The 21,017-nt window shown below is 57.1% G+C and overlaps 3 protein-coding genes across 8 annotated transcripts in view; 2 read left to right on the top strand and 1 right to left on the bottom strand.

Annotated features, from left to right (window-relative positions):
* Positions 1-705: 705 nt before the first annotated feature.
* Positions 706-2,498, top strand: Tpsb2 (tryptase beta 2). Its single transcript, NM_019180.2, is given in 6 exon segments — positions 706-720; positions 943-1,006; positions 1,147-1,312; positions 1,439-1,704; positions 1,846-2,009; positions 2,086-2,498. Coding segments are annotated over 5 exon segments (825 nt in total). The 5' UTR covers positions 706-720; the 3' UTR covers positions 2,251-2,498.
* A 1,735-nt stretch (positions 2,499-4,233) lies between these two features.
* On the top strand, positions 4,234-10,001 carry Tpsg1 (tryptase gamma 1). 2 transcript variants are annotated; one of them, XM_063268927.1, is made up of 6 exons: positions 4,234-5,324; positions 5,932-5,958; positions 7,158-7,329; positions 7,889-8,154; positions 8,456-8,601; positions 8,703-10,001. In XM_063268927.1, the coding sequence occupies exons 1-6, from the start codon at positions 5,276-5,278 to the stop codon at positions 9,003-9,005; spliced, it is 963 nt and encodes a 320-aa protein (XP_063124997.1). In that variant the 5' UTR covers positions 4,234-5,275; the 3' UTR covers positions 9,006-10,001. The 2 variants fall into 2 exon arrangements, with proteins under 2 accessions (XP_063124997.1, NP_783183.1); NM_175593.2 differs by lacking the exon at positions 5,932-5,958 and having other exon boundaries at positions 5,276-5,324; positions 8,703-9,182.
* The window catches only part of Cacna1h (calcium voltage-gated channel subunit alpha1 H), a 57,688-nt gene continuing 45,696 nt past the window's right edge, over positions 9,026-21,017 (bottom strand). For 2 of the 5 annotated variants that reach the window (XM_063268284.1, XM_063268287.1), the window contains 21 exons: positions 20,740-20,948; positions 19,817-20,239; positions 19,274-19,374; positions 19,030-19,153; positions 18,880-18,948; positions 18,602-18,786; positions 18,294-18,420; positions 17,978-18,103; positions 17,785-17,874; positions 17,382-17,574; positions 17,029-17,046; positions 15,840-15,991; positions 15,301-15,410; positions 15,003-15,136; positions 14,705-14,779; positions 13,463-13,537; positions 12,430-12,551; positions 12,096-12,341; positions 11,840-12,023; positions 11,514-11,674; positions 9,026-10,844 (listed from right to left, as the gene is read on the bottom strand). In XM_063268284.1, coding sequence (XP_063124354.1) covers positions 9,801-10,844; positions 11,514-11,674; positions 11,840-12,023; positions 12,096-12,341; positions 12,430-12,551; positions 13,463-13,537; positions 14,705-14,779; positions 15,003-15,136; positions 15,301-15,410; positions 15,840-15,991; positions 17,029-17,046; positions 17,382-17,574; positions 17,785-17,874; positions 17,978-18,103; positions 18,294-18,420; positions 18,602-18,786; positions 18,880-18,948; positions 19,030-19,153; positions 19,274-19,374; positions 19,817-20,239; positions 20,740-20,948 — 3,968 coding nt within the window. In that variant the 3' untranslated portion in view covers positions 9,026-9,800. 5 annotated transcript variants of the gene reach the window in all.

The following is a 21,017-nucleotide window of genomic DNA, read 5'->3' on the forward strand; positions in this document are numbered from 1 at the left end:
TCTTGTAAAATGTTTTAGAGTGTGTCAACATGGCATGCTAGGATGACACTGAGCCAGGAGTCTTTTTGAGCCCCCTCTATATCCCAGGGACAGGATCCCCATCTGAACAGTTGGAAGAAGCACCAGTTCAGTGATGTAGAACACTCAGCTGAGAGATATCCTCAGTATGGGGTGCTCCGTCTATGGTGGAGGCCCCAAGACACAGAGCAGACCTAGTGGAGCCATATCTGCCCAGTTCTCCTGATGTGGAGGGCTGAGCCTTCCATTGGGCATTTCACCAGCTGAGGAGCAAGACACGAAGAGGGGACAAATCTGAGAAGAGGCTACCAGTCTCCTCTCAGAAGATACAGCTCCCCGGAGAGGGCTGGGGATGACCACTGTCCTGCCTGCCCATCCACCCCACTGCCTGACTCCTCTGTCCTGCAGGTGGACCCAGAGGAGTGATCTCAGAGGCCTTCCATAGCCTGAAATACCGAGACCCCATGCAGGGTGTGTGCATGTGTGTTTGGCTGGTCCTCTGGTTGTGCACTCAACCTCGTGACCTGTGGGCATCAGAAGGGCGGTGGGGACATATGTTACATGGAAGCTTTTGATCTAAACCATCATTTCCTTCATGTCTGGATTGGCGGGTGCTGTGTCCCTCCTCTCATGCACTCTGGTCTGGGAACATAAAAGGGCAGAGGACAGCAGGCCGATGAGAGAGGAGCCGAGACAGCCAAGGTAACATCCTTTCTCAGAGCCCCTGGTGTCTCTATGTCACCCTGAAGCAGAGTAATCAAGCTTGTGACCTTTGTAACCTGGTGCACCAAGACCCCAGACTCCTGAGATGAACCTACCCTCCATCTCACGGGCCCTGGTTCCATTCTGGACTTGATAATCTGCCCACCCCAGTCCAGCCCTGTCTCCCAGCTGGACTCAGACCGTACTCCTCACTGCTTTCAGATGCTGAAGCTGCTGCTGCTGCTGGCACTGTCCCCCCTGGCTAGTCTGGTGCACGCGGCCCCTTGTGAGTTGTCTTGATCCCTCCCCATCTCTCTCCCTGACCGTCACAGGCCACAGGAATGGGGGAGTTTGGAGAATCCATAGGATAGCTCCAACTCGGAAGGGCAAGCCAGGACACTGAGGTTGCTTCTTGTCTTTCTCCAGGCCCAGTCAAGCAGCGAGTGGGCATTGTGGGAGGACGAGAGGCTTCTGAAAGTAAGTGGCCCTGGCAGGTGAGCCTGAGATTTAAATTCAGCTTCTGGATGCATTTCTGTGGCGGCTCCCTCATTCACCCACAGTGGGTGCTCACTGCGGCACACTGTGTGGGACTGTAAGTTCCCCCACCCGGGCTTGGCATGGTGGGATGGGGGTCAAGATTATTCCCACAGCCCCCAGTGTTCCTGAGGATGTTCACATCCAAGCTGGAGCCTTCCAAAGCAGGATTTTACTCCTCTAGGCACATCAAAAGCCCAGAGCTCTTCCGTGTACAGCTTCGTGAGCAGTATCTATACTATGCGGACCAGCTACTGACTGTGAACCGGACCGTTGTGCACCCCCACTACTACACAGTCGAGGATGGGGCAGACATTGCCCTGCTGGAGCTTGAGAACCCTGTGAATGTCTCCACCCATATCCACCCCATATCCCTGCCCCCTGCCTCGGAGACCTTCCCCTCGGGGACTTCTTGCTGGGTAACAGGCTGGGGCGACATTGATAGTGACGGTATGTGGCACGGATTGCTGCCTGTTAGGCAGGGACTGGTCCATCCAACCCCAACACTGGAGGGTGGGTAGAGATCCCAGTGGCTGGCCAGGGATGATTACTAATGAGCTTCCCTCAAAGGCTGTGCTTCTCTCACCCCAGAGCCTCTCCTGCCACCTTATCCTCTGAAGCAAGTGAAGGTCCCCATTGTGGAAAACAGCCTGTGTGATCGGAAGTACCACACTGGCCTCTACACAGGAGATGATGTTCCCATTGTCCAGGATGGCATGCTGTGTGCTGGAAATACCAGGAGCGACTCCTGCCAGGTGGGTCCTGTGTCCCCTCTGCACCCCACCCCTTCTGGTCTCCATATGGTGTGCTGACTGACCCTGTCTCCCCCAGGGAGACTCAGGGGGCCCACTGGTCTGCAAAGTGAAGGGTACCTGGCTGCAAGCAGGAGTGGTCAGCTGGGGCGAGGGCTGCGCAGAGGCCAATCGTCCTGGCATTTACACCCGGGTGACGTACTACCTGGACTGGATTCACCGCTATGTCCCTCAGCGTTCCTGAGACCCATCCAGGGTCAGGGAAGAACCAGGCACCTGCTGTCTTTAACTCACTGCTTCCTGGCCAGATGGAACCCTGGCCTTCTTTGTACTCTGTCTCCCCTGTCTTCCGGGTGTCCCTCTGAGCCCCCACTTTGTTCCACCTTGAGTCCCTCGCCACTCCTGTCCCCTCTGCCTCCCACCACACACAGCTGCACTGTGCGGCTCCCTCTTTTCTGTGGCTCATTAAAGTATGTGAAAATTTTGCTCCAAGAGTTCAAGGTCATCCTTGTCTATGTATTGAGTTTGAGGCCAGTCTGGGATATGTGAGACACTATCCCAAGACCATAAAAATAAAAAATAAGTTCATGCAGTGGCACATCTGGCTGCTCTGGTCACCCAGTGGCACATCTGGCTGCTCCGGTCACCCAGTGGCACATCTGGCTGCTCCAGTCACACAGCGGCACATCTGGCTGCTCTGGTCACACAGTGGCACATCTGGCTGCTCTGGTCACACAGTGGCACATCTGGCTGCTCTGGTCACCCAGCGGCACATCTGGCTGCTCTAGCCATGCAGTGGCACATCTGGCTGGGTATTCTCATTTGAGCCTCTTGGCCCTTGGGTGCTCATGGCTATTCCTGCACACACATATGCCTGTATCTGAAACTTTCTGCTGAAGGGAGCTGTTGGCCCACGGATGGGCCAACATTGGGGTGTCTATTTCCTGTTGGTTGGAATGTCACCCATGTTCCATAACCCTGCCACAGCACTGCTGCCTCTTTCTCTCCTGCCTTCTTTCAGCTGTTCTGTATTGAGATACATCTGATGAGGGTGAGGTCCACATTTTATGATTAGTGCTGAGAGCTGACCTTTCCCTTTCTTGGATGGAGCCCTCATCCTTGATGGGAAATTAGGTCAGCTGTCCCACCCGGTGATAGGTGTCATCTCTGGGGGTGTGTGTGTGTATCACACTCTTAACCGCTGAACCATCTCTCGGCTTCCTTAGTTTTCATTTTTAATGTCAAACATAACGGACCCATCTATCACAAAAATAAAAGGTAACGGAATTCAGTCCCTTGTCCCTCCAGCCCGCCCATCTCACTCTTAGGGTGCTGTGGATGCTGATGGGTGGTGACAATCTGATAAGGGCATTCAGCCACCCTTTAGTGGAAAATGGGGGGATGGGAAGATGCAGAGTGGACTAGGATCCCCAGTGAGAAGCTCAGCCCAGCTCAGCCCAGCTCAGTCCAGCCCAGCTGAGCTGAGCTGTCAGGTGACAGATAAAAGTGGTCATTGGCTTCATCTCTGCCATGGGCTACAGGGGCCAGGCCTAGCTGAGAGCTTTCAGTGAGCAACACACAAACCCACTGTCTCAGCCAGAGGCCAGTACCCGGGTGAGCAGCCTACTTTAGCAGATGGAGCCCTAAGCTCTGGCTCTCCTTGGGGTCTGAGATACAGGAGACTCTGGTAGAACATGCTCTCTCTCTCTCTCTCTCTCTCTCTCTCTCTCTCTCTCTCTCTCTCTCTGGTGTGATGTGGTGTGGTGTCTGTGTCTGTCTGTGTCTGTGTCTGTGTCTGTCTGTGTCCAGGGCCAGGCTACCCCTGCCCTTGCTTTTCTGTCAGGTGGAAACAAGAATCCACTCCTGTCTTACATGGATGGAGTTTAGTCTGGGTAGCCGACCTGGCAGGAGAGTGTTGAGGGCTCTACAGGGAGTCGGGTAACAGTATATGTAGGGGTGTGTGTGTGTGTGTGTGTGTGTGTGTGTGTGTGTGTGTGTGTGTGAGAGAGAGAGAGAGAAAGTGAGTGTGTGTGTGAGTGTGTGTGTGTGTGTGTGTGTGTGTGTGAGAGAGAGAGAGAGAGAGAGAGAGAGAGAGAGAGAGAGTGTGTGTGTGTGTGTGTGTGTGTGTGTGAGATTGGGTCTGCAAATACCAAAAGCAAAAGGAGGTGGGACAGATAGGGGCCCTGAGGTTCTCCTATGGGGACCCAGAGAGAGTTTAGAAGTGTGTTTGATTCCATAAAAACACAGTGACATCAGGCTTGAGTTGGTTGGGATGACTTGTAAGAACACATGGACCCCCTTCCCTCCACTGCCTGCCATATGTTGGGATAAATTGGCAGACAGGTCTCATGTTCCCAACAGTCCCCTCTCAGGTGTATGGCTACCTAAGGGAGGCCAGTCACAGGGGCTGGGCTGATAGTGTACTTGTCTGTCACTAAGTCAAACATTTCGAATGCACCCTTGTGCTGTGGGCAGGTGGGCAGGAAGCAGGCAAAATTTACCCTGAAGGAGCCATGAGCAACTTTTTTTTTTTTTTTCCGGAGCTGGGGATCGAACCCAGGGCCTTGCGCTTGCTAGGCAAGCGCTCTACTGCTGAGCTAAATCCCCAACCCCCACGAGCAACTCTCTACTGACGGTTTCCCCACATCTAAGAGGGAATTCCTGACCTCAAAAGTGTCAGTGGACCCTCCAATCTTGGGTCTGTGATTTGGAGCTGGAAAAAGTTTCTGGCTCTGGCCACACTCTTGGCCAGCAGATCATTATGCTCCAGACGGACCAGAGCCCTATGCAGGCAGCCAGATCTGACTCTCTTTATCTTGGATGGAGTTAGGAGACTCGGGGCTGGATATGAGAACAGGGACACAGAGGAGCCTATGTCCTCAAGAGGGCCGGCCCCTCTGTGGTGCCTTGGAGGCTGAGAATCTAGAGGCTGGGAGATGCATACTCTGTAGGAACCGAGGCTGTGCTGCCTTCTCTCTACAATGGGAGAGGAGAAGCTGGGTGTGGACAGCTCGGTCCTACTCTGTCCCTACTATGTTCTGTGTCACTGGACTTGTCCCTTGCTGCCAAGGCTGGGTGTAGCCTTCATGTGAGACAAATGAAGTGACAGCCCCTCCCTGTGGTATGTAACAGGATCAGGTGAGGAGCCCGTATCCTTCTCCTTCCTGTCCTGCAGCAGGTGTAAGGCCATCTCTACCCAACCCCATTCTGGAAGGCCCAGGGCTGGGCAGGGGGACAGGGTGGTCCTGCCTCTGCTGTGGGAAGACACCATGGCCCTGGGGCCCTACTGTGGCTTCCTACTGCTTCTGGCTGTTCCTGGTGAGTGAACTGGCTTGGGGTCAGTGTGGCACTGCATGTATATCCTGTCCTGGGCTGGGAGTGGGCCTGCTTCCCCTCTGGACCCTCCCCTGCATTCACCTTATTTTCCACTCTGGGCTGGATCCCTGAGAAATCTGGGAGCCAAGTAAGAGGGATCTGGGTACCTTGAGGTTTGGGTACAGGTGAGCAAAAGCCAAGTTCTTCATGGTGGGCCTCTGCCTTGTCTGGGCTTCTCAACTGGGTCACTTGGCCATCACTGCTGGAAACAGGCTTGGGTGTATGTGTGGGGACACCTACAGGATCAGATCCTGGTAGGACCCACCTCAAGGAGGACCTAGAGGTTGTGAGGGCTGAGACTGGTCCAACACTCACTATCTCCCAACTGTTGTTTATGGCCCATGGCTGGTCCCACCCTACCCTGGGATTGGGATGGCAGTTGGCCAAGTCACAACCACCTAGCTGGGCCCCACCCAGCTGGGCCATACCTCCCTGACTAGATCCTAGCTTTAGCTGCCCTTGGGACCTTGCATGGGGCAGTGCTTAGGCCCACAGGACCAGAGTCACCCCCATGGACAGCTCCCCTAATCCTTCTGTCTCCATCCTTCAGGTATCTCCTGCGAAGCTTTACAGTCAGGTACGTCTCCAACAGATATTTCAGGGTTAGAGACCAGTCCTGGCAGGCAGACCCTAGAGGGGCAGTGGCTATGGTGGGGGAGAGTGACCTGGCCCAGGGAGGCTATGCACTTACTTGCCCCAGGCATCCCTGGTATTGTGGCTTATGGGGCACAGGCCAGCTTTGCCTGGGAAGCTGCATGTCTGCCCCATCTGTATCTTTGAGAGTCACTTTAGATCTCCTGTGCAACGTGCTGGTCCCTACGGCCCCTCCCTTTCTTCTGCTGATGTTGCTCTTGGGAAAGAGACTTAAGGCATCTTATTAGATGTCCTCAGGACTTACCTGGTGTTCTGGGTAGAAGGGGTGGGATCTCTTCTATTTCTTTTTAAATCAGTGTGAACCCAATTTCCAGTTTCATTCTGCCGTACAGATTAAGAGGGAAGCCCTCCCCTGTGGGTGATCTCTAGATTTTTTCATGAGAAAAAAAAAGAAGTCGAGGTGAAATTTACATCAAATTTACCCACGATACAGTGTAGCATTTGGTGACATTTAACACATCTCCAGTGTTTTGGGATATCACATCTATCTAATTCCAAACATCATTCTAAAAAGGAAAGCCCATTCTCACTGGGAAGGCATCCCCCCACCCCCAGCCTCCGGGGGCCTCCACAGCTCCCATCCATCACTCTCAGCCCTTCCCCACGTCTTTAATTCCAGGCGTAAACCGCTTACCCAGTTCCACTGAGCTATCTTTCTAAGGAGCCTGCCTCTGGGTAGTGTTCAGATGCCAAGATCCATGAACTTACTGCTTCTAGGGCAGCAGTTCTTAGCCTATGGTTGCAACCCCTTGTGGGAGGTCAAACTCTTTCACAGGGTTCCCCTAACATCATTTGCATATCAGATATTTATACTATGATTCATAACAGCAAAGATACAGTTATGAGGTCACAACGTAAATGATTTTATGGTTGGGGGTTTCCCCAATATGAGGAACTGTATTACAGGGTCCCAGTATTGGGAAGGTTGAAAACCTCTGTTTTGGGGCATGTACCCACAATGCGTCTGGAGAGAGACCAGCAGATGGGGAGCAGAGACATGTGTAGAGTCCCCAAGATGCTAGGATTCCCAAGATGAGAGTTATGGAGGGCTCCTAGACAAAGGGCATTGAGCAGAATGCCAGTCTTTGGATCCCCTAGCCAACAGTGCCTCCTCTGGATCAGGGTGTGGCCAGCCCCAGGTTTCACATGCAGGAAGTCGAATCGTGGGAGGGCACGCTGCCCAAGCTGGTGCATGGCCGTGGCAGGCTAGCCTCCGTCTGCAGAAGGTGCATGTGTGTGGAGGATCCCTGCTCAGTCCAGAATGGGTACTCACAGCAGCCCACTGCTTCTCTGGGTGAGTTACCTCATGAAGCCTGACTGCCTGGGCTTATGGGGCAGTGACAGCAAACAGGACGTTGCTTGGCCTGTGACTCACCCTTGGTCCAAGGTTCCCTATTCATTAGAGAAAACTACATTAAGGTCCACCCACCTGAAGTGGCAGCCTGCAGCCCCAGTGGGAGTGGGTGGGGCTCCTTTCCCACATCCGACATGGGAGGAGAATGCAATCTCTATCGGGCATAAGTGTGCTCCTGGCCACCCTTCTAGCTTGTATTTGGAAGTATCCTAAACCTAGTCAGCCCAAAGCCCTTCCACTTGTCTTGTACACTTCTGGTTGGGGAGAGTTTCCTGTCCCCAGAATGCCAGACACCTTCCAGCCAAAGGTGGCAGGACCAAAGACTGCTGTCCTTGGGTCCTTAAGTGGGAGGCACTGCCAGGTTCAGGCCCATGCACACAGTAGCTGTTTTTGTGCCGAGTACCGAGGACAGATGGGACATTGGGAGGGGTGGGCGGTGGATATTGGTGGTGGTCGTCATTGTTGGAGGGGGACACTCACGTCTCTCCCTGCCTCCCAGGTCTGTGAACTCGTCGGATTATGAGGTGCACTTGGGGGAGCTGACGATCACACTGTCTCCTCATTTCTCCACCGTAAAGCAAATTATCATGTACTCTAGTGCCCCAGGACCACCGGGGTCCAGTGGAGACATTGCCCTGGTGCAGCTGGCCACCCCGGTGGCTCTTTCCAGCCAGGTCCAGCCTGTGTGCCTTCCAGAGGCCTCAGCCGACTTCCACCCTGGGATGCAGTGTTGGGTGACAGGCTGGGGCTATACACAGGAGGGAGGTAAGGAGCCCCTTCTGAAATCCCCCACCATGGGGATAAGGGAAGGTAAGGGAGGGCTACCTGGGGAGGAGCAAGAGCCACTGGTGCCACCACTTGCTCCTAGTGGCCTTGCCTATCTCCCTTAAAGACCAACCACCTATTGGCCTCTGTCAAGACCCACGTCTGACCCACAGACTGGGGCCCAATAAGGCCAGCATGGTGGGACATTAATTACGTGAGAGATACGTGGCCTGCCGTATGTTTGCTCCCAGCACAGTGAGGCCGGTCACTCAACCTCCTCCCGAACCTTCCTTTCTCTCAGAGCCTCTGAAACCCCCATACAATCTTCAGGAGGCCAAGGTCTCTGTGGTGGATGTAGAGACCTGCAGCCAGGCTTACAGCAGCTCCAACGGCAGCCTCATTCAGTCAGACATGCTATGCGCCTGGGGCCCTGGGGATGCCTGCCAGGTGAGCTGGCTGGGAACATGGAGGAATGGTACGCCATGAAGCATGGTGAGAAACCCCCAGGTCCTTAGAACCCCATCTTGTTCTGACCTTCTGTCCTGCAGGATGACTCTGGAGGGCCACTAGTCTGCCGGGTGGCTGGGATCTGGCAGCAGGCTGGTGTTGTCAGCTGGGGTGAGGGCTGTGGCCGCCCTGACCGCCCTGGCGTCTATGCTCGGGTTACTGCCTATGTAAACTGGATCCACCGCCACATCCTGGAACCAGGGGGCTCAGGAATGCAAGGGCTCTCCTGGATTCCCCTCCTGGCTGGCCTCTTCTTGCCAAGTCTCTTCCTGCTGCTGGTCTCTGGAGTCGTGATGGCCAAGTACTGGCTGGGCTCTCCCTCCCACCCAGCCTTGGAGTTCTGACTGAGGTGCCGCAACCCAAGTGTCTTTCTTAAATAAGTTAGTGTTTATTCAGATTTGCCTTGCCCCTCCCCTCCCCTCCCCTCAGCTTTGACTTAGGAAGCCAAGTTTTCTGCATCAGATTATTGCAACATTTAACCTGAATTTGTAGAAACGGATGACATAAAGCAAATGGATGTCAAATGAATGTTGAGCCCAACAGCCTGGAATGGATGGGAAGCCCCACCTCAGTTGGGACTGCAATGTCTTATTGCATGGGTCAGTACTTCCCAGGGTCACTGCAAAGTTCTAGACCATCTAAGGGGATGGAATGGGGGAGGGGCACTGTGAGAGGGAAGGATGCCGAGTGGTGGACAGAAACAGGACTGTGAACGAAGGTGATATTGGGTGCGGTGGCTGCAGGACCCAATGTACACAGGCTCAAGCCTGTACTCCCTGTCGGAAACCTGTGTGTCACATGGATGGAGCTGTGGTGCCCTCCTGCCTGTGAGGAATTACTGGTCCTTCCCAGGACACAGCCTCTCCTCCTGAGACTGATGACCTGGTCCTGGTACAGCTTCTGGTGGTGGTTAAAACTCAGGAAAACCCAAACCTGAATCACCACGAGGGAGGCTCGTGGGGCCCGAGGCTGCTCCTGTGTCATGGTGCAGAGACGGGATGTCTGCTGCCTCTCCTGGGATGGTTATCTCCCGGTCCCTCTGCCTTAGTGGGGCCTAAGCCAGGGTCCACTCATGGCCCTACCACCCTGCAGGGAGCCAACAACCTCAATGCCAAAGCCCTGTGGACACGCAGCCCCATCTACACAGGCTCATCTCCACTGTCATCTGGGGCAGGAGTGGCTGGGGTAGACCCTGGTTTCTTCAAGGGGGTCTGGGGCACAGTGAGGTACAGTCCTTGTTCCTTCTCTGGGCAGTCACCAGAGGGCATAGAAAGTTCAGTTTCTAGTATCAGAGGCACTATAGCCCCCAAAGAGGAAACTCTGGGTTCTGGGGTCACACTTTGGTCACTGTCCAAGAAACAGTCTCCACCAGGTCCGCCCATGTCCAGAGGCTCAAAGGCAAAGTTGGGGACAGTCAGATGCTCTGCTCGGCAAGAGGCCTGGCCCCAGCGCTCACCCTTGGCTACAGGGTCCCCTCCGGTGCCTGGGCCTTCTGTAGGCTCTGGGCAGTCCCTATGGAGGGCAGCCTCACAGGATGGGGTTCGGCGCCTCAGGGTAGTGTTGCCTCCTTCGGCTGCAGGGGGCCGGGAAGAGCCCTCATCCTCAGTGGGAGGTTCAATGGAGATGCAGGGAGGGCTCATCTTCTTCTTCCTTCGTGACCCAAGAGCTGGTTCGAGCTCTGAGGCCCGGCCCCTCACTTCCCCGGACTCTAGGTGGCTTTCTCCGTTATCCAGTTCCACTGAGGACCACCGTTGTGCATCTGGCCGACCTGGTTTGTCCAGGAAGCTCTGAGCATCTACACTGCAGAACCTGCGTGGGTCCCGCCCACTGCCCATTGTGCCTTTCACAGGAGAGGCTGTTGGGGAGGCCTCAGGGCTGTGGGGCTCTGTAGCCGGCCAGGGGTGGGCTGAGCTGGTGATGTGGCTGACCTCCTCATCTGCTGGGTCTGCTGCTTCAGCCTCATCTCCTCCCAGGGTGGGAGGGCGGCTGGAGATGCAGCGTTGCCCAAACGTGTGCTTGCGGGTACGGACGCTGGCAGGTCGCGGGGAGCACGGAGGGGACCTCGGGGCACCTGTTGATGCCTGGCTCGTGGACATATTTTCAGCAGGCTCTGTGTAGTCTGGGATGCTGTCTCCTCCAACATCATCAACCTTCCCTTCCAGGGACTCAGAGTGCATGGCCTCCTAAATGACATGGAGGTCCAAGTCAAAGGCCCTTCTAGCACCCAGTAGTCAGGCTCCTGTTTACCCATCTGGGCCCTGGGAAGGTCAGGGCTGGCAATACTGTAGGGTAGCTCTCACTTTCTAGGCTGGTGGCTCGGGACTAAGTGGGACTGGGAGCTGTTGGTGTGAACATCCCAGACTTTGACCCACTGGCCTATCAGATGTCAGAGCATGAATCTGCTATACTGTGGGCAAATGGAGAAGAAGCCTGTGGGTTGAGCGCCTATAGTCTTCCAGGGCCTAGGGAAGCCTAAAGGACCCAGGTCACCTCCTTACTCTTGATCCCTACAGCCCAACTTGGTACTCCAAGAACAGGAAGTTCCCAAGAGCTCCCATGTTGTGAGAGACTCCTGTAACAGGGAGTGGGAACTGAGGGGGAAGGTCAGGCAGAGACTATGGACCAGGCTGGGTGGTGCAGGCACATTAGCCACTTTGGGGTTTGAGGTTTCTGCCTAAGAAAGGGACTTGAGTCCCATGAGGGACTATGCTACCACAGCTGGCCTGAGACCCACTAAACTCCAAGTCCAAAGATACCTGTAGCACATGTCCTCTTGAGCCTCCAGGCATGCTACCCCACCCCATGGAGCCCCCTCCCCCCCCAAAGACCTGTGAGATGAAGGTTTCCCTTACCTGTCTGCAGAGTATCCGTGAGAGACTCAGAGAGCGGGGTGTACCCCGGGGTGAAAGGGCACAAAGGGGGTCACTGACCCTGGCTGGGGAGGACGCGGCTGATGGGACCTGGAAAGAGGCGCGGGGCTCCAGGGGTGGCGAGTGAGCAGAGGTGACCGGGCCTGAGGCAGGGATGCATCTGAACCATGTGGCCCGAGGCCCGTGGACCCCATCTTTGCCACCCACCCTCCCCTGCTATGCTGCCCAATTTCCCATCTGCCCATCCTCCCTGCCTAGTCCCAGTTCCCTGCTGTCCCCGCCAGAGTCCATACCCAAAGAGATGCTACCTGTGTAGGTCTCCATCTCCACTTCCTGCAGTGGGTGGGAATGTGGGGCAGCCGCGGGAGCCACCGGCCTGAACATGTAGCTGTCATTGGGCAGCGAGAGCATCCTGGACACAGATACTTTTCGCACGACCAGGAGGTTCGGGGTGTCTGGCTGGGTACCTTGGCTTTCCTGTGGTGAGGGAGGCTGCTTATCACTCAGCAGCATCCCTCAGCCCCAGAACCCCTGGGACAACCCTAGGTGCCTGAGAAGCCTTACCTGTGCTGTAGGTGGGGGCTGGGCTGTGGACCCCTGTGCCATCTCCAGCTCGATCTCGGCGTCCATCTCTGCATCCTCGCGGGCCTCCTTGTTGCTCTCCTCCAGGTGCTTCATGAGCACGGCCACCACCACATTGACCAGCACGAACTGAGCCACCAGCACGAAGGTGACGAAGTAGACGGGTGAGAGCGCGGGCAGGTAGCTGAGGCAGTGCTTGTCCTCACGGGTACACTCACGGAGGGTATCCTAGGGCGGGCAGTGGGACCACGGCTCTGTCTTCCCTCTCTGTCAGAGCCAGGAACCGGGGTTGGGAGAGGAGCAGCCTCGCAATTACCTTCATAATCCCATTCCAGTTGTCCCCAGTGGACACTCGGAACAGTGTGAGGAAGGCCATGCCGAAGTTGGTGAAGGTAGCGTGCCTGCTCAGGCCCTCGCAGGGGTTATCCTCGCTGCACTCTGCAAAGAAGCGTCCCCACCTGTTCAGAGCACGCCGGCCTCTGGGGGACTGGGACAAGGTCAGCACACACATCCCATGTCGGGCTGGCTGGGACCCAGGCCTCCGTTGTACACTGACCTGTCCTCAGCAGACAGCACTGTCTGAGCTGCTAAGCACCCTCAAGCCCTAGGCCTGGCCTCCCTGCTCATGGGTAGTAGATACCAAGCAATGCAGTTGTCTGGGGTACAAGGTGGCCTGGCCGCCTAGTCTGGATCCCAGACCTATCTTGGGGAACTTGAAGGCAGGGAAGAAAGGATTCATAACTGTTGAGATGATTATGTCTGATGACTAGGTATGAGTCATGCCTGGACTCAGCTGTCCGGGCAGGTAGACAACGGGCTGTGACAACCTGCATGTCCTCTGTCCATCCGGGGCATATGAAGGCCCCCAGAAGATCCTCACAGTTAGGGCCTAGTAGAGTTGGAGAGAGTCCCCAACATGCCCTTGGCCTAGATGAGATAAGCTCGCAGACTTGCCTTAGGTCACAATACAGAAGACACATCACTGACATTTCCTGGGACAATGTTCAGGGCGAGGCAGGGGTATGTGTGAGCGTGTGCATGTCTTCTAAGGTACACATTCACCCTGGGATGTGGCCCTGCCTGCCTGGCTGGTTTGAGTGTGGACCGGTGCATTATAGACGTGGGAACGTGTCCCTGCGTGTACGTGTGTGTGTGTACATGGGCTCTATGTGTACCCACTCTAAGTGTTGGGTTGGTGAGGTGAAAGTGAACAGCGGTCTGAGGACACGCTTAGAGGCTTGTGGTCTACCTAGGCCAGTACCCTGTACTCTCCATCAACCTGTGGGGAGGCGGGGTGGGGCAGACGGAAAAGCCACGTTCCTGGGGAGGCACCGTGTGGCCACACTCACCTAGCCTCCCAAACAGCTCCACTCCCAGGGCAGCATAGATAAAAAACAGGAGCATGAAAAGAAGACCAAGGTTCCCTACCTACACAAGAGAGAAGCAGAACAACATCAGGCCTGTGCTGGCCTGCCCCGCCACCGATCCCAGCCCCGGGAAGAGGGTCCAGCTGCAGCTCCACTTAAGCCCCTCGGCCTTCCTGGGTGTCACCCATCCTCAGAGATCTCCGTTCTGACCCAGTATCCCTCTGCAAGTCAGCCTCTGCCCCTCCTCGATTCTCAGGGCAGCTGTCCTGGGAGCTGTTCTACCCTCTGGCTGGTCCCCAAAGCTTAGGGGGTCCCACTCAGGGGTCATGCCTACCCCATGCAGGGGCCACCTCAGTCCCCACACTGGGCTGGTCCTCAGTGGACAGGAGCACTAGCAGGGGTACAACCACCCATGAGCATCTGCCCAGCCCCAGCACCTGCACACACCACACCCCTGAATCTGCTTCAGCTCCTATTCAGGGCATTACCCAGGTCTCCCTCACCAACCCCATGGACAGCAAACATGGTGCAAAGTCACTCGGATGGGGCTCAAAATCCGAGCTGCTTAGGCATTATCAGGCAAGATGGAGACAGGCAGTCCAGGGGGCTGGAGAGTGGGCAAATGCGTGTAAGGGATCACGACAGACAGGTTGCTGTGGGCTGAGTAAGTGCATGGGGAGCCGGGTGAATAGGGACATGCTGAGTTTGCGGCCCGTCAGCTGGAGGATACGGGTGCAGGTGCAGGGGTATCCGGGCTGCAGGACAGGCTGTGGAGTGTGTGTGGATGTCTTCCAGGGTGTCCCCGCCTGGTGCAGATGGAACTCAAAACTGCAGGGGTGTCCTGCAGTCCAGGGATAGGGAGGCCCCGGGCAGGGCTGGAGGTATAGCAAGTCAGGAGATTGGTCTGCATTGACTCAAACCCGCCGCTGGAGACTTCTTGTCCACTGGCAAGCTCACCTGGGACCCTGCTGGCCTGGATGTGGCCCCTTACCTCCCACATGCACCAGCTGGGCAGGTACCAGTCACTAATGCTCTTGCCTAGAGCCTGAGGCCCAGGCGGGGGTGCCATCTCCGACCTCTTCCAGATCAGCTGAGCCAAACAGTTGGGCATGAGCCTGGCCTCAGGACAGAGCAAGCAAGCAAGCAAGGGACATACGCCAAGCCCTCCCGGAAGCTTGTCCCCTGAAGGCTTGTGTTGGGTCTTCGGGGTTGCTGGACCCCAACCTACCTGAGGCAGAGCTTGAACCACAGTATCCAGCAAGGCGCGCATGCCTGTGGCCATCTTCAGTAGCTTCAGCACTAGGGCGGGAGGCAGACGTCAGTCAGCAGGGCCAAGCTGAGCCAGAAGCCCAGGGGCCCCTAAACACAGTTCCCTTTGCTTTCTCGATACAGACCAAGGCCCCGCCCCTGGCTGCAGACATCCCAGCATCTGCTGAGGATGTAGCCTGTCTGTAGCCCATCCCACTCTGCGGCCTTCTGACAGCCTAGGTCACCCTGGACTGGGCCCGCAGGGGCCACCTACCACGGGCGATTCGAAGCACACGCATGATGCGGATGATGGTGGGATTGATGGGCAGGGCGGCGTTCATCTCAATCTCCTCCAGCGCAATGCCCATGATGGATAGGAGGACGATGGCCAAGTCCAGCTGGTTCCACCTGGCCGGCCGTGGGGGAAGTTTAGTGTTGTGTTGCCATGGCCTGGAGTAGCCGCAGTTCAGCCAAAGCTCACCCCATAGGGGAAAAGGGCCTCCTCCCTACTACCTGCAGCCTGTCCCAGGCCACCTGCGGCCCCAACCTGCCCTGCTTCCAAGGCCACCCACCTGTCCTTGAAGAACCTCCGGAACCCAAAGGCCACCAGCTTCAGTGCAGCCTCAAAGACGAAGACGATGGTAAAGACGTAGTTGCAGTACTTGAGGGCCTCATCCAGGGACTGAGGAGAGAGGAGGGGCTGTCTGAGGTGCCATGCGTGGCTCCTAGCTGCCCTATCTCCTTGATCCCTGAGCGCCAGCTCCGTGATACCTGTGGCATGCTTGAGGCTATCACATGAGCAGGCTGAGGATGTTAGGAAAAGGGATCAGGTGTTCCCTGCCCATACCCCATCAAAAAGCTCTGCTCAGGCGAGCCAGCCGCACTCCCCAGGGGAGGGCAGAGGGAAGCATTTCTGAATATGAGTGGAGGGCCATGAAAGGGACAGTGGCCCTCATATTCGAGGTCCCTGGCTGGCCCTCGTCAGTGCCCACACTTGCAGACAGAGCCCTGGTGAGTTTTAGCCCCTAGTTTGGTGTTAGACCACAAGCTCTGTGTCCCTCCCACCCCTGCTGGGGACCCTCTTCCCGGTCCAGCCCCTGCCTCTGGCCACCTTGGGCTGGTTGTAGTGCTCCATGGACATGGTGATGACATTGAGGCAGATGATGAAGGTGATGAAGAGGTCCAGGTAGTGGCTGGTGCACAGCGAATGGATGGAGCGGCGAGTGTGTGAATAGTCTGCGTAGTAGGGCCGGCGCTGGGCCTCTGTGGAAAAGGGGAATGGCTGAGCCACCCGGATGCTGAGCGACTGCCTGTGCCCTCCCCGCTTTGCCAGACAGAGGCCCTGACCTCAATTTGTTAAGAAGTGTTTCCTAGGAGTACATTATACCCAGGGAGCAGGACCGGGGCCTCCAACAGTGTCCAGGGCTGGATGAGCCGTCCCAGCCTCCCTCCGTGAGTGCCTGCCTAGACCCTATATTCCTCTGAGGCTTAGTCTGGGGAGCAGGGGGGACCATCCTCATCATCAGCCGTGTGCTCACAACACGGGGCTTCAGGCATCTCCCTGTCTGGGCTCAGCAGGCTCCATCTGGACAGAGATGACATAGAAGCCATCCCTGGCCTTCAGGCTCAGCTCCTCCCAGCCTCTAAGGGGCCACTAGTGACCGCCTGCGGCCTGGGATGTACCTCCAGCCAGCCCGAGGCAGATGTCAGGACAGGAGGCCACCTGGGGTAGGCCTCACCACACGCAGCCCCACAGGCTTATCTACACTAAATGTTGTGCCTGCAGCAGCCAACTCTTAGGGGACCTCAGTGTAGTTAAGGAGTCCCACCGGTGAGGGTTTCAGTCACCCTGCACCCCAGAACCCACATCGGCCTAGAACCACACACTCAGGGCCTGGAAGAACGGGTCTGATGGGCAACCATCCCACCCTGGACCCGCATGCTCCTCAGCCCAACATGCAGTCATCAGCAAACTCAGCTCAGTGCAAGCAGCCAGGGGGCCAGCAGCCAGCTGAGATGCCAGGGAGCAGCCAGGAAGCCTGGGGAACCAAGATGGACCTTGTTCTCTGGGCTCGCCAGACGTGTGCACATGCTAGCCACGAAGAGGGCCAAGCAAGGGCAGGGGCAGCAACACGGACACTGGTGGGCAAACCTTCTGCTCACCCTCTGGCACCCAGCACCCTGGCACTTGTGCCCCACCCTGAGGTGGCCCCTGGAGGCCTATGACGCCCATCTTTCCCACTGCAGCCATAGCAACAGCAGCAGTAGCAGCAGGCTGAGCATGCAGAGCAGGGAGGTACCTGGGTTGGGGAAAGTGCCTGGAAAAACAAGGACATGTCTGAGCGGTTGTGGTGGGGACACTGTGTGGGAAGCCCTCCGTGCTCCCAAGCTAGGGCCCGCTGTCCTGCCTCTCCAACTCATGAGGGGCTTGGGAGTGTCCCCTCTTTCTCCTGAGCCCTCGTGGGGGTACCCTGCATCCTGTCACAGCAGGCACCCCAGCGGCTCACTCTGGTAGGTCCCTCTTCCAAGACCTGGCCTCCATGCAAGGTGGCCACATGCAGAGCCATCTGGGCTGGGGGCGCTGCAGGCCCAGAGCTGGGTGCCACACAGCATGCTCTCAGGTACCGACCCTCCACCTTGGGGGCCGCCTTACTCCTGCGCCTCCTCTCCAGGCGCCGCAGCCGTTTCTCCTCCCGGCGCCGAGCCTCCTCAGCCTCCTGGTGCTGCCGGCACTTGTGGAAGTTCTCCACCACCACGCCCACAAACATGTTGAGCACGAAGAAGCTGACGATGAGCAGGAAGGAGATGAAGTAGAGCAGCATCCAGGGGTTGTGGTTCTGCACGGGCTGCAGCACACAAGAAGGTGGGTCCCCCACTATCCTCCTTCCTGCCCGGAAGCCCTCCCTGGGACTGACCTGTAGGGCCAGAGGAAGGGGCTGCACCATGGCAGCCAGAAATTCTGGGGGAAGGTTTCTGAGGCGACTTGCTCCAGTCCCAAAGACATGCAGGATTTTTTGTTCAAGGTCACCCATGAGAATGGTCCCAGCCTTGCTCACCTGCTGGTCGATGCCCACGGCATCCAGCCCGTCATACATGATGTTTACCCAGCCATCCTTAGATGACAGCACGAACAGAGACATCAGCGCCTGTGTGGGAGGGTAAGAGTCACTGGAAGGGTTAAGGACGGTAACCATGTCCCCCGCACAAGTGGTCACCTCTGTGGCCACACAGCACACCACCCGTACCTACCTGACCCAGGTTGTCAAAGTTGTATTTGCGCCTCACCCAGCGGTAGTGGGCAGCATGGCACTCGGCCTTGGTGGTGATATTCCTGGTATCTGTGCCCTCGCAGTAGTAGAATTTGCCCTTGAAAAGCTGACCGGAAGGGGCTGTTACTCAAGAGAGCCTGGCACAACCGCTGGCCCACAGACCTGCCTACCTCAGGCCTCTTAAGATTCCAAACTAGAGGTGCTGACCACCCAACCGGGGAGGACAGGACCCATCCCACCAGTGGGGAGCAGAGGCCCAGGGTGGGGCAGACTCTGGGCGAGCCAGGGCCACACACCTGCACCCCGAGGATGCCAAAGATGATGAAGAAGGCGCAGCAGATGAGGACGATGTTCCCAATGGGCCTGAGCGATGATATCAGAGTCTCTACAACCAGCTTGAGGCCTGGAGCTCGGCTGATGACCCTGCACCCAGGCAGAGGGGATCTAAGAGGGCGACCGGTGGGCAGAAGCGATGGTTCATGCAAGGCCCCCCCAGGGTGATGTGAACGTGGGGCTGGAGAGCCACACAGTTGGGCAGAGGTGGGGGTGGGCTTCTGGGTCCTTCCTGGACGTATATGGGTGGCCCCTGCCCCCTACACCCCACCTCAGAGGCCTCAGGGTCCGCAGCAGGCGCAGCACACGCAGGACGCCTAGGATCTTGGCACCGCCAGCTGAGGCCATGGCCACGATGATGTCAACCAGGGATACCAGGACAAGCAGCCCGTCCAGCACATTCCAACTGCTCTGTAGGTAGGCATGTTCACCCCACAGCAGTCCCAGGGCTACCACCTGGGGGAGGGGCAGCCATGTAAAGGCTTGGCAGAGAGCCCCAGGACAGGACAGTTTGGGACGGAGACCCAAGCGGGGAGGGGAACATCATACCTTCACCATCATCTCCACCACGAAGATGGCTGTGAAGATGTAGTTGGAGACGCTGAGGAAGGCCCGCTCCTGCAGGGAGAGACCAGTGGGAGGTCCAAGTCCACCTCACCCTGTCCCACCCAGAGGGCCAGCTTGCCTTCGGAGACTCACAGTGCTGCCTGGGTCAATGTCTGGCCTCTCCAGAGCAATGGTGATACAGTTGAGGAAGATGAAGACAAGGACCACGTGGTCAAACATCTTGTGTGCGATGACTTTCTGGCAGGAGACGCGTAGCCTGAGGTGAGAAGACCCCCCCGAACAGACTCCATGGCTGTTCCTGTTGCCTGAGGTGAAGTGCTTGGCCACCGGTTGGGTTAAGGCCAGCTCACTCTGCCCTCCCAGCAGGGTGGCTCACCTGTTCTGCGGTGGGAAGAGATACAGGGCCCAGGACTCCCGGCTACGGCACCACTGGGGTGCATAGGGTTCCAGCACTTTGTGTAGACGGAAGCAGCAGCTCTGGGGACACAGATGCATTCTGGGTCATGGTAGAACCCCTCCCCCTGGCTGCCTCCTAGCATAAGACTACCCTGACCTCCCCGCCTCAGGCCAGTCTTTGTGGCTACTTCCTGCCCCCACCATCTCACCTTCTCTACTTAGACAACAGGAGGGTGGCCCCGCTGGGAGGCCACAGAAATGTTAAGTGTTGACTGGCCAATAGGAGCTGCCTCCTTTCTTCAACCATAGAGGCAGCTCCTGACGCTGGGGGCCTGGCCCCCGATGGGCAGTAACTCCTAACCTGGGACAAACTTGAAGTTGGACCCCTGCCCTGGCTGGCCTGCTCCCTTCCCTTCTGAGTCACCATGAATGATACCCGGAATGCCTGCCTCAAATTCTGCTCTGAAGAGCCAGCCCTGAGACGGCTGAGTATAGTCCACGCCCCCTTGTCTCACCCACTCACATCCTCTATGTCATCATCAAACTCCGCTGCATCCTCCTTGTGGCTGTCGATGCGCAGAAAGAACTCGCTGGGCAGGGCCACCATCTGCCCGTTGCAGTCATGGAACTTGGTCGGCAGGAGGGCCGCAGGCCGTGGTGGACACAGGTCCAGCGTGCTGCGGTGGTCCAATGACTCGGCACGCCGCAGTGGCGTGGCTCGGGGCCCTGGCGAGGCCCCTGGGTGGGTTCCCGTGCTTGGTCTGCTGTCCTCGGCCTCGTCATCGGTGCTGCCCTTCCCCTCTCCAGAGAGCAGGGACTCGCGCTCCCCACACTGGCTGCGGCGTTTGAGGCTGGGTGCGCGGCCCAGGCTGTTCCAACTGGAGCGCCTGCTGCTCCCAGCGCTGTTGGGGCCCCATGGGGTGCAAGGGGAGCTGCGGAGGCTGGCCTGAGGGGTGGCAGGGAGTAAGCAGACTGGCACACCCCTAAGGATCACCACATAAACCAGTTTCTGGAATAGAAGGGACCTCCCCCAGATATTACTGTCAACTGCTATCATGGACATCTGTGATGCCTGGTCACACGTGGCAAGCAAGCTCTCTACCAGGGCACTACTGATGTCCTGTTTTCAGATAACACCTGACTCAGCTAGACACAGAAACCCAGAGTCAGCCAGGACTGGCAAACCTCTGGCAGAGTAGACAGAGCTCTTAACCTCGGAGTCGTCTCTCCAGCCTGCTTGGTTAAGCGTTTATCTCTGCTGTAACCTCACACTGCGGCAAGCAGAAGGTATCCTAACACACGCCCACTCCCCCCTCGTGTCCCTACGATCATTTCACAGGCACGGACACCCTGGCTTTCAGAAACAGAATGACCCTGGCTGTCCTAGACAGGGCTGGGGTGTTACAGGGACCCTCCCTTATTTCAGAGACTGGGGTCGGTCCCTACCAGAGACTTCTGGTCCCCCAGCTGGGGGTCCACAGAGCCGCTGCTGCTGCGCCGAGAGTCCAGGAGAGCATGGGCCACGTCCAGGTTTGGGGAGCTTTTGGGAGTAGGCATAGGCGTAGCTGCCGTGTGAGTGATGAGGGGCGGCGGCAGGCTGCCTCGGCCCTCTAGGTGCCCGTTAGGGGTCACTGCCAGTGAATACATCTTCATCTCTAGAGGTGAAGGGGCTGTCTGAGCCTCCAGAGGTCCCAGCAGTAGGAAACTACCTACCAGAACCCTGC

This window comes from Rattus norvegicus, chromosome 10 (genome assembly GCF_036323735.1).
Source record: "Rattus norvegicus strain BN/NHsdMcwi chromosome 10, GRCr8, whole genome shotgun sequence".
NCBI lineage: Eukaryota > Metazoa > Chordata > Mammalia > Rodentia > Muridae > Rattus > Rattus norvegicus.

Bases quoted from the DNA above. Each gene is read 5' to 3' on its own strand.
- Tpsg1 (XM_063268927.1), top strand. From the start codon at position 5,276: ATGGCCCTGGGGCCCTACTGTGGCTTCCTACTGCTTCTGGCTGTTCCT. The intron at 5,959-7,157 runs GTACGTCTCCAA...CCTCTGGATCAG, and splicing joins CTGCGAAGCTTTACAGTCAG to GGTGTGGCCAGCCCCAGGTT. The intron at 8,155-8,455 runs GTAAGGAGCCCC...CCTTTCTCTCAG, and splicing joins GGGCTATACACAGGAGGGAG to AGCCTCTGAAACCCCCATAC.